General features: G+C 30.1%; 1 protein-coding gene across 1 annotated transcript in view; it reads right to left on the bottom strand.

Annotated features, from left to right (window-relative positions):
• Positions 1-2,063: 2,063 nt before the first annotated feature.
• Positions 2,064-15,445, bottom strand: part of LOC123301104 (rabphilin-3A) — a 35,656-nt gene continuing 22,274 nt past the window's right edge. Inside the window, exons 2-6 of the mRNA XM_044883834.1 lie at positions 5,960-6,289; positions 4,730-5,321; positions 4,088-4,486; positions 2,480-2,697; positions 2,064-2,364 (exon numbers count right to left, since the gene is read on the bottom strand). Of these exons, the coding sequence (XP_044739769.1) occupies positions 2,064-2,364; positions 2,480-2,697; positions 4,088-4,486; positions 4,730-5,321; positions 5,960-6,289 (1,840 nt within the window). The remainder of the gene's footprint in view (positions 2,365-2,479; positions 2,698-4,087; positions 4,487-4,729; positions 5,322-5,959; positions 6,290-15,445) is intronic.

Raw genomic sequence — 15,445 nt, 5'->3', positions numbered from 1 at the left:
ATGGTTGTTTGGTCTTCTTCCAAATTTTTCGAGCTATGCCAAACTTCTTGACCTACCTAACTTGGTATAATGACATAGGTATGTATTATCATATTATTTTTAATAGGTGTCACTACCTGACTGGAGCTGTAACTGTGACATGTGATTTGGTTCCTTACGATTTCTACTTTATTGTTCCGAATGTATTCTAGACCTGTGTAAGCCCCGTTTTTCCATAAATTAATAATATATTTGTTAGTTCTATTGTCTTAGAAAAGCTAAAATATCCTAAAAAAATATTAGGCGATTTTTAGAATTATCAGTGAATAATTAGGCAGTTTAATAAAATAGTCATTTAGTTGAACAAGTCTTAACTTCATTTGGGGCAAATATACAAACACCTACACAGGGTGTCTTTTTTAACTAGCCATATGCATGAAACTCGAAAAATAACTTTAATCGAGGAAGATGTTTCAAAAGAAAAATGTTAATTTCATTGGCACACATCTTACACGGGTATTGAATTCAAGTTTTCCGGTTCAATTAAAACCTTCCTCTAATTCATAATGGGCTAATATTAGACGAACACTTTAAATTAGAAAGTTGTTCTTTATAAAAACGCAAACATTTTTTGCTGAAAATATTTTTATAGAAACTAAATATCATAGCCTTTTGCGCGTTTCTTCAATTTGAACAAAAATGCTCTTTATAGAAAAACAAACCACTTTTATGATAAAATTTTTTTCGAACAGTGCCTAGAATCGAAAAAACCAATTTGGGTAAAACTTTTCTATCCGTTTTTGCCTAAACTTTACGGTTTGCGGAAAAATATGTTGAACATAAAATGTTTTTAATCGAGAACAACTTTCTAATTTAAAGTGTTCATCTATCTATTTACAAATAGAATAGAGTGAGCTCTTCATTGCGCATGCAACCTGGATCAAGTTTGCTTGCAGCATCTTTATCGATAAAACTTATTTTTCTAGTTTCAAGCATATGTCAACTTAAAAAAGCACCCTGAATATGTAAGGATAGGTATTAGTAAATATATCTTTTTCCCAACTAATTTTCCAAAATATCTTGAAGTTTTAAAAAATGGCTTAAGAAACAATGGAAAGTTTTTTAAGGATCATCAAAATATAGTTTTATCATATAGTAAATTTAAAATTGAGTACCCATCATTCTATATCAATTTTTAAGCATTTAATAATATTAATAATTATTAAATTACCTTACGTCTAAATTACCTCAAATCGTTCGTCTGTTTTCGAGATTTTTTTAAAAGAAATGATTTTTAATCGTTTCAGTGAAAAACTATATATTACCTATTAGAACGACGATTCAAAATTTTAAATCGTTCTATATCATTAAAGAAAGATTCTATATCATTTTTGAATCGTGGCAGACAATTAAAAACTCTACCAGAGTTCATATTAAAGGTTTTGAGCCGGTAAGTTTAATTCCTATACAGGGTGTTCTATAATTGACTGCAGAGCTCTTCACTTCCTAAATAGGCTAAAAAAAAAGAGAAGAAAATACTCTTTACCAAATTTGGATTTGAGACCTAATTTACGACGTAATTAATCAAACCAAACAAATATAATTTTGTGTTTAGGTCACTCCCCTACACTATGATAAAGTACATCTTCTGTTTAAATGGTGTTTTATTGGATGAATTTTTTTGAATGAATGTATTTTTTATTAATTGATTTGGTTAATTATCTCGTAAATTAGGTCTCAGATCCAAATTTGTCAAAGACAATTTTCTTTTTTTTTATCAGCTTATTCAGAAAGTGAAGAGGTCTGCAGTCAATTATAGATCATCCTGTATATTCCTTCAAATTTCAATTTTAAAAGTGCACATTCACATCCGTAATTAAATATTGTACATACAACAAGAAACCGCAATACCAAATTTAAATCGATTCCTAATCCTTTAAAATATCATTTCAATTAATACGGTTTCGCCGATCTTTACTATTCTAAGAGGTTCTTCATTCAATTAAAATTTGGAATTATCTACGGGATCTTTTTGAGAAATATTAAAATCATAGAAAAGATTCTTTTATACAATATATTTAATTTTAATCAGTGACCATATCTTCAGTAAGATAATGCCAAGCTTCGTGTCGATGATCAGGAAACTTAATTACATTTAACCAATGTTTTAAACGTTTCCCTTTTGACATACTACCTAAAATTAATCCACCTAAATAATCATTACTTTTACCATAATCTTTATCCCAAACAGTTAACCGTAAGCTCTGTGTGGTTAATTCATTAGGCCGTGTTTCAAATGTAAATTCTTCATTGAATACAGGATTTAATGTCTTCCATTTAATTGAAGTTTTATATTTTTTATGATGTGGATCTGGTGATAAATGTCTGTAATTATAAAAATATATATTTTTCGTAAAAATTTAAAAGTTTTTCGAATAAAATTTTGAACAAAAAATTCACTAGCGAAGGAGAAATTCCTAAAATTTAAAATTATACTCACAGTTTAACAAAAGGATCCGAAAATCCATTACTGTCCATGGGTGGTAAATGTGAACATCGAATTATACCAATTACTAAGGCTCGTTTTTTTGTGCTGTAGGTTAATGCTAATAGTATTTGTCCACGTGTATTTGGTACGTCACCCCATAATGAACAAATATGTTCAGTATCAGGAGCATAGTCTCCAGCTGGTGATGGACCACATAATGTGGCTGACACCTACAATATACATTTTCTTATTAAATTTACCTTGTCCTGTTCCCTTTGTCATAATATGCATAGATGATATGCATATTCTGTTCCTTTGTCATGATATGCGTCGCTGCTATGAAATTATTGAGGGTCCAAAGAGAAATTAAAGGATGGGCACTGAGACATCGGCGACAATTTTTGTACAATTTTCTTCAGTTGTTGATTCTTTTTATAAAAAACTGAGGATTATAAAATAAATTAAGCATATTTCAGTTATTATAAAATAAGTATTTTTCTGAAGTGATGAGATATTTTCCTGCGACAAAAAATAGCGTATGCTACTCTTCGATTTTCTAACTGCCATCAAAAATCACGCCAATCCTTTTATTGGCTCAGTTATATCATGAAATAAAGATAATTAGACATAAAGTCTGATCAAATTTGGGTTATACATCTTAAATTGAAATAAAAACAAAACGGTGTAAGATATCAATGATTTTTTTATACCATGCATATATGAAATATATCAAGGTATACTAAGTTTTGTCCCAAGTTTGTAACGATTAAAATATTGATGCTACGAACAAAATTTTGGGATAGGTGTTCATAAAGTCACCAATAATTAGTCAACTTCTGGTTGTCCGTCTGCCAACACGATAACTCAACAACGAAAAAAGATATCAAGCTGAAATGTTATAGCGTGGTTAGTACATAAACAGTGAGATCAAATTCGTAAATGAGCAACATAGGTCAAATGGATCTTGGGTCCGTAGGACCCATATTGTAAACCGTTAAAGATAAAACAAAAGTTTAAATGTTCCTAATAAAAAAATAAACAACTCTTGTTTGAAACATGATTTTTAGAAACATAATATAGTATTTTGACAGATAATGTATATATTTTTAATTTGTACGTTACAAACATAATGTATATGTGTTTGTTTATTACCTACTTTATCTGCTGAGGAAGTGAAAAGAAAGTTACTCTTATTACTTTGTGTGTAAGCGTGACTATCTTTCTTTATCTGTATATGTATGGTATTTCAGAAATTAACTCAGTCAATTGTTTGTTTTCACTTGTTTAATTTTAGATATTGAACTAAGACATTTAAAATGATTTCAGTGATTTCATTTACATTTCCAACTTGGAAAAGTCAAAACGGCAATTTTGCTTATTCACGAGACCATTTGATCATAAGCTTCATCGATTTTATTAGGAAATATTCGATCTGATTGAACATAGAAATTGTCGCTTTTGGAGTTAAAAAAAACCCACCTGCCTCTCTACGAATTCACATGTATCACGCCTAAGTTTTTAAATCAAAAAACTATATTTTAGTTTAAAAATGTATACCTTTTATTTGACCACTCTTTAAAAACAAGCAAATATTTGCATTTCTAATATTAGTATAGATACCTTCAAAGAACTTTGTGCACGTAAACCATTCAATGCGATTTTTGATTCACCCATAAAATCGTAACCGTATTTATCATCATCCAAAACTAAGACATGCAATGATTTTTTCATAATATCATTATCCGTTATACCATAAAATGTGACAGTTTCATTAAATTCTGGATTACGTGTTTTATGCACGGTTTTCGTACGTAAACGTGTTGATGGATTGTTTGTAGGTAATATATTCAATTTACAAAATGGATCTGATAAACCATTTATATCCATTGGTGTTAAATTTTTAGCTCTATGCACTGTACAATGTAGAACATTCGAAAATGAATCGTAATGTATCGTTAACTCAATTGTTCCCATTGACGCATCTAGCGGACATGTGTTAATGTGTGCTTCGGGTATTCCCTAGAAAAAATAAATGCTTATATTCTGTATCAACGCTTATCCCTTGTGATGATTATAGACCAACCCATCTTGGTTCTGCTGTTATTTCAGAGGAAGAAAATTACAACTTGGGGATTTATATCTAATGTTACTAAACAGACGGTTGCAACGAAACTAAAAAGGTTTCTAACTTGGAGTAAATTAAACTCCATTTTTTGGAGTAAATTAAATAATAAGATTTTAAATATGAAAAAAAAAACATACCTGTAAACTACTACCACCACTTAACGTCGAAATATTACTAAGCGATGCTTTATCATCTGCACTTGAGGTATTATCACTTTTGCTTGTTATTGAATCTCTTCTATGTAACGAATCACTACCAGATAAACTATACGTACGCTCGTAATCTTGTTCACCCGGTATATATTGAGGTGGCTCAAAAAATGTCACACTACTTAACGTTGATCGAGTTGTACCACTTTCAGACACTGTACTTTGTCGACTATTAGGACTCTTTTGGTGGTACGATTGTTGATGATCAAATGATCCACTAATTCGTTCACTACTTAAATCTTTAACAACTTTAGTTGGTTTTGAATAAAATGATGATTTCTTACAATCATCATCTGATCCAGAACTTCCGCCGCCTGTATCTTCTTGTTTATTGGCGGCTGAAAATTTCGTACTATGCTGTATGATGGAAGCAACATGACTTGTATGTGGTTGATTTTGTTGTTGTAATAATTTCGAATTTGGCGGTAGAACATATTGTGGTAGACCATGAAAAAACCATGCACCCGATTTTTTCCACATTTCTCGAGTTTCTGAACATATTTTACATAGCCACATTTCTCTAAACAGGTAACAAAAAAGTACGTAAGAAATGGAAGAAAAATTGTTTTAGATTTGAAAACCTGATATTGTCACGAGAAATAAAATGGGATTTATTAAAGAGCTAATCATACAAAAAAATCAAGCCTTTTATCCAAAATTGCCCTGGCGTTCGTACATCCTTAACAAAAATTTGTAATAAAAAGGTCCAAAAATGGAATCACATAAACTTGACTAATTTTTTTTTAAAGAAATTAATTTTGTTTCTTACAATGTTCGCCATATACCTACCTCAAAATTTTCGAAATATAAGAGACTAAAACATTTTTGTGGTAGAAAAAAAACAATTTATTTCAAAAATTCTAAACTATGTTGGTCCCGTTTGGCTTCTATTAAACATCGCCTCCACCCCAATGTAGGTATGAGATTCGAAGCAAAATGGGCAATATTTAGTCTAATTAAAATTGAGGTGAAATGTGAGTTGAGAAATAATCCTTCATAATAGGTATGATGGAGTTTGTTATGTCAGTTTAGTTGGCTAGCTAAATTTTATTGGGTCCGAAACGAAGTTTGCTTTCTTTCTGGACACGAGAGAGAATAATTTCTTCTCTCATTTTGCGTTAATACTTACTAGAAACTTCAAATACTTTTTTTACTTACCTATGACCTTTTGATGAAGTTTCCACTCCACATTTATTACATACCATTTTTTTACAATCAACGCAAATCATTCGTGGTCCACCAGATAACATACCAAAAGTTTCCCCACAAAGTAAACATTCCGTTGGACTTTTACCTAAGGCCATTCGACGCATATTTTCTAAACGGTCCACTAATTTCCCAACTCGCTCTGCCTCTTTACGTTCTTCTTGTTCAGCCCGTTTCACAACAGCTAAAATTGCTTCTGTTTCTGTATTCGATAATGGTTCATTTACAGGGGGATGCGGTTGTCCTAGGGATCCTGTTTTCACAGACCATCCAGTTTTTAATCTAAAAGAAAAGAAACAATAACATTCTTTAAAATTTCTTTGGAAATTGATTATACATTAAATAGAAAATGTTACTGATTTGAAATTAAGTATAGGCTTGAAACAAATCAATAACAGCTTTCTATTTTCAAGTTTTCATCTATCGTGCCGATTACCAGTTATGGAGTAGAGTGAGGTTTTCATCGAGCTTGAAAATCTCGCATGAGCTGCGTTAGTTTTGTGAATTCCCTCAGAGATTGAAAAAATAACACATTTTTCTAAAAATCGAATATTGCGTTTTTAATTTGTCGAGAATTTTTATTTTGAAAACTAAGCACCTAGAGAAAAAACAACCTTCTTGATACCAAATTTTATTCAAATCGAACTTAAATTGCGACCGCTAGAGAGTTTACAGACACATAAACGTATAGATACACTTATGTATATATATATATACGTATATACATATATACAGGCCGTTTTTGTACCATCTAGGCATATACATGTCTGTAGTATGACTGAATACATCCGCTTAGTAATGCATTTAAGCGAGATGTATTATATACATGTATTTAACATTAGTTGGGAGACGCTTGGAGAGTGGAAGTTTTTTAGATAAATAATAATATTTGTATGCAACAAAACTCCCACTCTCTGCATGCATACAACAAAAGTCTTGTGTATCGTATCTGTAGCCTTACAATATATGTATATAATACATCTCGCTTAGATGCATTACTAAACGGATGTATTCAGTCATACTACAGACATGTATATGCCTAGATGGTACAAAAACGGCCTGTATAGGATCGATGGACATTTTAAGAAATTTTTCCAAAATTCCACCATCAGTACAAAAGCAATAGCTCCATGTCCTTCGGCAATTCGCTAATACGTGCATTTTACCTTTTATACCATATATATATTAAATATACATAGTATATTAAGTTTAGTCCCAAGTTTGTAACGCTTAAAAATAATGATGCTAGGAAAAAAATTTTGTCATAGGTGTTCATAAAATCACCTAATTAGTCCATTTCCGGTTTTCCGTCCGTCCGTCCGTCTGTGGACACGATAACTCAAAAACGAAAAAAGATATCGAGCTGAAATTTTTACAGCGTACTCAGGACGTAAAAAGTGAGGTCAAGTTCGTAAATGAGCATCATAGATCAATTGGGCCTTGGGTCCGTAGAACCCATCTTGTAAACTTGTTCCTTAACAAAAATTAAACAACTTTTGTTTGAAGTATTTTTTCGTAAACATCACTGTTTACCCGTGAGGGCGCCAATTAGGCGGAAATTTTATAATATGTACTATACTTGATTATCAGTTATGTATGTGTCACATGTTTGTATGTGTAATGTGACAAAGAAATCAACACTGACTATGCATGGTATTTCAACAATTAACTCAGTCAATTGTTTATTTTCACTTGTTTTATCTAAAATACATTTTTAACCCTAGAACAAAAAATAGGGGTAACATAAGTTTGATCGGTATGTGTGTGTGTGCTTCTGTCTGTCTAAACGGATGAACCGATTTTGATTTTTTTTGAAAGGTAATTTGATGGAGAGTGTTCATAGACATGTTTCCCGTGCGAGTCTAGGGTTCCATACTCAAATAATTTGTCAGAGTTTGTTTTAAATTTTGTAATTTTTACTTGTTGAAAAAATTAGCTATAGGAAACTTTTAAAAAAAATCTCTCTGTATATTGCAACGTGTTCAATTTGCGTAAATTTCCTGGAAATAACAATTTCCCAATATGTTGACAACTAATATAAATAGATACTATTAAAGAGTAGGTATACAGTATACAATTATTATTATATACCACCAATATGTCTACTATCTATTTAATTGAATTGTTACCAAGTAATTGATTATAATTTTCAATTTATACGTTTACGTACTTTGGTACATCACATAACAACCAATACAACATGTATGACATAACACAACACAATAATCAATCTATTTAATAATATATAGTGTATCTATCTGTATAGTTATTATAATACACTAAATAATTAGTCATAATTTATAACATGATCATATAAAGAACTAATTACAAACTGAATATATGTCTATGTAATTCAAATATATACATATAATATAATGATTACAATAACGGTGATTTATCACCAACCAATCCATTTTAATTTTTATCTGATTGATCGAGTGGTTGGTTTATGACTTCCTTGTAAAGATATTCCTAAACCAATAGCTTAATATAATAAGCGAACCTTTTTCCTGCGAAAAAATTTGTTGGGTATATCGACTCGCGGTTTTTTCATTGGCTTCACGAAATTATCCTAAAAAATGTCTGTATGGTTTAAAGCGGAACCTTTGAAAAGATTTTTAAAAGGTCAAGTAACCCAAAATATTGGAGGAGGTAACAAATTAAACATTTTGACTGAAAATTTAAGATCAGCGACCCAAAAACCCTTTTTATACGTCATTAAAAGTCTTAATTTTCAAAAAAATGGTTTCTCATTTTGAGAGTCTTTCAAACACACACACATATGTGTCTGTAAACTCTTTGGTATCAAGAAGGATTTTCGTATTGAAAGTACAACATTTTGAATTTTTCCAAAAGAAAAAATATTTTTGTATACTTTGATGTAAGCTAAAAGTTACTCTTGTGATTTTTCTCTAGACACTAAGTTTTCGAAATAAAAATTCTTGAAAAATTACAAATGTAATATTCGATTTTAAGAAAATTGTGTTATTTTTTTCAATCTCTGAGGGAATTCGCTTAGCTAATGCAGCTCCTGCGCTACTAATTTTCAAGATTATAAACACATGATTTACGCCCTTTAGGGATGATTTTGTGAAAAACTTTTCTCATTTTAGAAAAATATAGTCCTCTAGTTGCAAGTTGATTGTAAAAATGGAAAAAATTAAAATGTTTTTAATAAATTTCGCGTATTTTCATGTAATTGGCCTAAAATGGAGAAAGATGTTATTTCTTTACTTTTTCTGTTAATAATTTGTTCTGTTTTCTGTTAGAGATTAGTCGATCTTGTCAACTTAAATAATTATGATTTTACGATTTGAAATGACTTTTGAACAGCTGAATTTTATTCTGCTTATAATCAGGGACCATGAAAAAATTCCTAAAGCGTTAAAGTTTGAATTGAAAACAAAGTTTATTTTAACTTGTTCGAAAATATCTTCGAGAAAAATAATAATAATATTATTGAAAATTTTTATTTGTAATATATACCTACTCATTTACTCAAACATAATACCTTCAACAGTTCAACGTACCCTTATTTAGGATGTAATAATAATACCTTCATTTTACTTTGATATTTATTATATACTTGTACCTAAATTTAATTATTGTAAAATAATTAAAGAATAATACTGGCAACTCATTTTACTTTGACCATATTTATCTATTCATTTTGATCTACATATAACATACAGTGTGATCCATTTTAATCGAGCTCGGCAGTTTTTCCTAGGAAATGAATTTGGAAAGGGAAGCTTCATTCCCGGTTAAATGTAGGTAAATTTGCAAAAGAAATGTTGAATTCCATTTTTCCATGAAACCGTCCATTTAAAAAATCTGATAGAAAGAATGGGTTTGCCCCTCCCTCTAAATGACGAAACTTTTGTAAAACGATAAATTTTTTTTTTATAAAAGAAATGCCTGACTTGATTGAAATGGTTCGCTCTGTATATTGTTCTCATCTTTTTATTACTTAAGCCCTTGTATCTTAGTGTGTTAAAACTATAAATTTTATATGTTAGGCAAAAAAATTATTGTCACTACTTTCACGAAATATGTCTTCCCGTTACCTCCACCATTCAACTCAAACTTCCAGTTCATTCAAACTATAGACACCGCTATGTTAAGTATCGAACCAAAGTAGAGTCGAAATCTTTTTATTAAAATAAGAAAAAAAGCATATATTAATCAATTTTCAGCTGGCGGTGTATTTAAAAATGATAGTTCTCTCAATATCCCCTTATAAACAAGTCAAAAAATCTACACTAGCCTTATACTTATCTATAAGGGAAGCTAATAAAAACGTGTTGGTAAGCATGTGAAAACACTAGAAAGAAAATAATAAAACAAATATAAAGCCTCATAAAAAAAGATCTAACAATTCTCGACTTAAAACCATATATATAAAACCATTTACCGAAGATATAAATATTGTGTTTTATAAATAAGATAAATACGATATAAATCTTACTTAATATTATAGAATAAATAAAAATGCATCACAATATACCTATAGACAGGGCCGTCTAACATTATTATTCAAATCAAACGAAAAACCTCCCTGCTAATATGAAAGCTACTTTTAATGAAGTTTATAGGGGAAGTAGGGCAAAGTTTTGAAAATAAAACTTTCCCGTATTTTATCTATGGAGTGTCCTTAAATAAGCATTTTACAATTGCCGAGCCACATAGGAGATGAAATTCAAAGGGGAAAGTTTCTTTGCATGTTTTTACTGCAACCAGTAACGAGATAATAGCTTCGTTAATTATTGTTTAGTAATTTTGAGAATATCTCGATTTTTATAATAAAGAAGAAGGTTGTTGAAAATAAACTTACTAAAATTTTATCTTCTTAGCATTTATCCAAAATATCAATTTTTAGCCCTTATTTTCATATTTATAGAGATATTTACTTTTACAGCTATAAAATAAAAAATTTAATTTTTTGACGAAGGTACTCCAGAATTACTGCATTACGTAAAGTTTGCGATACTGCGACTATGTAGGGTTTCAAAAAATTTAAAGCCTAAGTAGTATCGTTAGCTTATGATGATTTCTTTCTCATAGTATGCTATTAAGTATACTAAATTGTGAAGTTGGTATCATTCTGTATCAATTTGACTGCGCAAAATTGTTTCGTTTTACGCGTAAGGTACAGAAGCCCTTTTACAGAATGGTGCTTTTTTCCTTTACATTTATGATTTTTGTCATGCCAGTCTTGAAGCTAGCACTTACATATAGGGATAAATTATTGACGGATAATTTATTTAGTGAAAATTTCTGAACAGTTTACTTTGTGTTACAATACGATGCGAACTTCAAAGAGGTCTATTTCATTCTATTTTAGGAAAGGTTTTCAAGGTTTTCAAAATAATAAAAGGGAAATTCATATCAAGACAGGCATTATGATTCAATTCAATAGTGATAAAGAAAACATTTAACATTAAATCAGGACAATAGTCAAGAACTAATGCAGTAAATGGACTCCTTTTTTACTTCTGTGTACGTATACGTATTAGGGAGGTTTTGTGGCATTTCTATGTGATTCAATAAGACAACCTTTATTTTATGAATTTTTGTCATCCAAAAATGTAAAAAACTACCATTTTTGTTCTTGGTTTCTATTTTTTGGATCCAAAAATAGTTAAGGAAGTTTCTATTTGGAATTTTATGTACTTTTATATCACTGTTTATTGTCCGAATGCTATAGCTACAAGGTCCGCTATGTAAATCAACCAATTGTAAATAAAAATCACAATAGAAAATGTTTCTTCTAATTTGATGACTTTGCCATTTTGATGGTCGAAATGTATTGATGTTAGCTAAATACTATAGTTCTTAAAAGTAACTTTCTACATTTTTAAGAGTTTGTCTTTTTTTTTACTTACACAAATACTTACACAAAAATTTTTAACGAGTAGTTTTCGAGCTACGGGCGATCAAAGCTACACACAGATTTTGATCAGAACAATCCGAAGAACATTTTGGGGATGGTAGGAAAAAGTTTCTCAGAAAGAAATTTTTCTAAACTTTGATCGCTCGTAGCTCGAAAACTCATCGTTAAAAGTTTTTGGAGTCCTGAGAGCATTTGATCAGAACGATTTAAAGAACATTTTAGGATGGGTTAGATAAAGTTTCACAGAAAGCCATTTTCCTATCTAATATTGCGGGGTCCTTCGTTTCATAATTTATCCAATAAATTGCCTAAAAAATCTCTTCAAATTTGGTGCCAAAATTGTACTTTCTAAAAGTATTCAATATCAAATTTCGGTCTGATTTTTCTCTTTCTCGTATGCAGAAGTTGTGTGGCGCGTTCATACTGGATTTTTTACATATACACAATCGTATGAGTGTACTTTTCTCTATAAAATATATGAACATACATAAATGATTCAAGTTCGAATCAAACTTTAAAACACCGAACATGTATGTGTAACTTTCAACAAAGTTTACAATTGTTATAAAGTGGTTCTTAAATTGCATGAAAATCTAAATAACTTTTGTGTTATCGATACGATATAACATAGGTACATATTCGATTTTATCGACTATTACAACTACAAGTTTAAACAAGTACCATAATGTAACAACTATAACGAAGAAGTTAAATTTGATTTTTATCTTTATTAATATACATTTAGGTATTATAAAGTACAGGGTGGGGCAATAAAGTGTGCGATTTCGAAAACGTTTGAGAAACGTTTTTATTTTTGTAAAATACGCCATAGTATTCTAAATAATGACATAGTGCATTGTAAATAACGCCATATACCATACCAGCATTGTAATACACACCATACATTTCTTACCATGTACAAACTAAAAAGTTTATTGTGCAATAAGAAACTTAATAAACAGTTGCGAGTGCGGTTTTTAAAATCATTCAAAATTCCATAATCAGACTTAACGCCTTTGAAATGTGGTGCTATCGACGTACGCAAGAACTTAAGTGGTCGAACTGTGTGTCTAATAATATAATCTTAAAACTAATAATCCAAAAAAAATAACTGTTGACGGAAGTGAAAACGTAAAACTTTGGAATAACTGGCCTTTGGTTGTAGCCTTCCACAAGTAGAGCTCGCTGCATTTGCATATAGCTCTAATAAATACCTATTCACAATACCTGAATAATTATAAATAATACCTCAATACTATTCAAATAGCTATTCCCAATTTTAGATTATTATGGTGGAAGCGCAAATAAATACATTTGTAATGTAATATATGATACGTTTCCATCTTTTATTTAATTTGTTCACCCATAAAGTCCCAAAAAAATTTTCACTTCAAAAATCATTAACAATTACAGTTGGACATATAATATGATCCAATAATTACAAAATGCAGCAACTCATATTAATCGGTAAATTGGAAAAAATAGACCCAAATGGCAAAAAAGAATAGCATGCGGATAAATAATATTACCCAATGGATTAAGTTAAATTTTCAGCAAACCATTCGCACTGTCCTACAAGAGCTTTATGGAATCTAGTTGTCCCCAACGTCTTCTAAAAAATATAAAACCCATCATTCTCAGGTTTCCATGTTATGACATCTTAACCGCTCACAAAAAATGAATATAAAGTAGGTACAGTAGGTATACATTAATTATGTTTCAACGATATTAAAAAATACACGGAAAATCTTTGACATCTACGTGTAACTCTTTATATGTATACAAGTAATATTTATCATGTCTAATAAAATTCTTTCATAAATAAATAATAAAAGAACGTTATATGAATATATGAAAGAGTTAGATGATCGATCTATGAGTATATGCAAAGTATATCTACCTACTTTTTCTTCAAGAATAGGTCTTTGCTTATTTTATCGACTGCATTCATTTTTTTCAATTAAGTTGATGTAAATTAACTTCAGTCACAATATATTTTATGTTAAGTAAAATGTAGTTCACAAAGTACGCTGTCTAGGTTAACTACTGAAATTTTTAAGTTCTTCTTTTATAGTTAGTATTCATCAATAGTTTGAGGAAATGAGACTATGACGTTTTCCATCAAAATCGGATCATTTTTGTAAACTCGGTTGGACCATTATTCTCAGCATAGAGTGGCCAGTCAATTTGAGTTTTATGAAAAGCAAAGTTTCAGAGGAAAAGTTTAGCCAAATTTAACTTCTTATCATTTTAATTTCTCAAAGTTTAATATTTAGTTTATTCGGCAACGTATCTAATGTCGCAAAAAATCCCACTATTAACTGTTTTTTCGCACACGTTAAAAGTCAAATTTGTTTAAAATGCGTATGGGTGTAAAGATGCGGCACCTAGACAACACATCGAATTTCATAACTTTGTAATATTATGTGTGAAGTGCATATGGATATTTGCGTTTTAGTTTTTTAAGTAATAAAGTATCCGTGTATTCCCTTGCACGTTCCCCACAGACACACCTAATGCACACCCAACCCACACACACCAGGATTTTATAATAACGACGAAAGCTTAAAACCATTAATAACGACGAAAGCTTAAAACCATTATAGTACAACATTATAGTGAAAACAATGTAGATTAGAGGATCTAAAATAAGAGAACGAATTACGGGATTTCGTGGGACTTTGTATATGTTGTAGGGAATATAATACTTTATTTACAATTTCTAAAATTAGAAAAGATATTTACAACGCGTTACATAGTAGGGTTTATGTTTATATACCTGTATATGATAGATTCTATGTATAAAATTATAGACAAAAGAAAATTATATGTAGATATTATTTAATTTGCATGTGATTTAAATATTTTATATACTAACATAGTAGTCATTCATTTTGTTTTGTCTGTATTGTATTCATTGCATTATTCATACGTTGTAATCTGTATAGTTCATGCCATAGAAAATATAATTTGTATCAATATAGGACAGATTAATTTTAATACTATTTTATTAGGTTTACTTCTATCAAGTATTGAGGAAGCTGGGAGGGATGTGTCAAAATCGTCAACTGTTTCTCTATATCACCAGCTTTTATATCACAAACTGACTACACAAAGAAACGATTGCGGATTTTTATTCAGCTACAACCATAGAGACAATACCATAGAGCTGTATAGACATATTAAAGAAATAAGAGAGAGAGGGAAAAGTAGAAAGAGATAGGAAGACAGAAATTATAGTCGTATAAGAGAGACAAAGACAGCAACACGCATCTACTTTATCTGGCTCTCTTCAGCTATATTTGCCTACTTTATCTGTGTATCTTTAAAGCGATCAACCGTTTGGTGGCGACTTTGTAGCTCTATGGTGTTATCTCTATGGCTAGAACCTATATTGATGAAAATAGTCGATAATCAATAATAAATGGCAAAAATTAGTTAATACGCTTCAATTTTTGATTAGGTCTATTAGGTGTAAGTTTACAACAATACACTGTACCTCTTAAATGGTTGTATTTGGAAAATAGGATAAATAGATCCGTTTG

This window comes from Chrysoperla carnea, chromosome 5, assembly GCF_905475395.1.
Source record: "Chrysoperla carnea chromosome 5, inChrCarn1.1, whole genome shotgun sequence".
In the NCBI taxonomy this organism is placed as follows: domain Eukaryota; kingdom Metazoa; phylum Arthropoda; class Insecta; order Neuroptera; family Chrysopidae; genus Chrysoperla; species Chrysoperla carnea.
The sequence above is the reverse complement of the archived record's forward strand: the minus strand, read 5'-3'. Positions and strand labels throughout refer to the sequence as shown.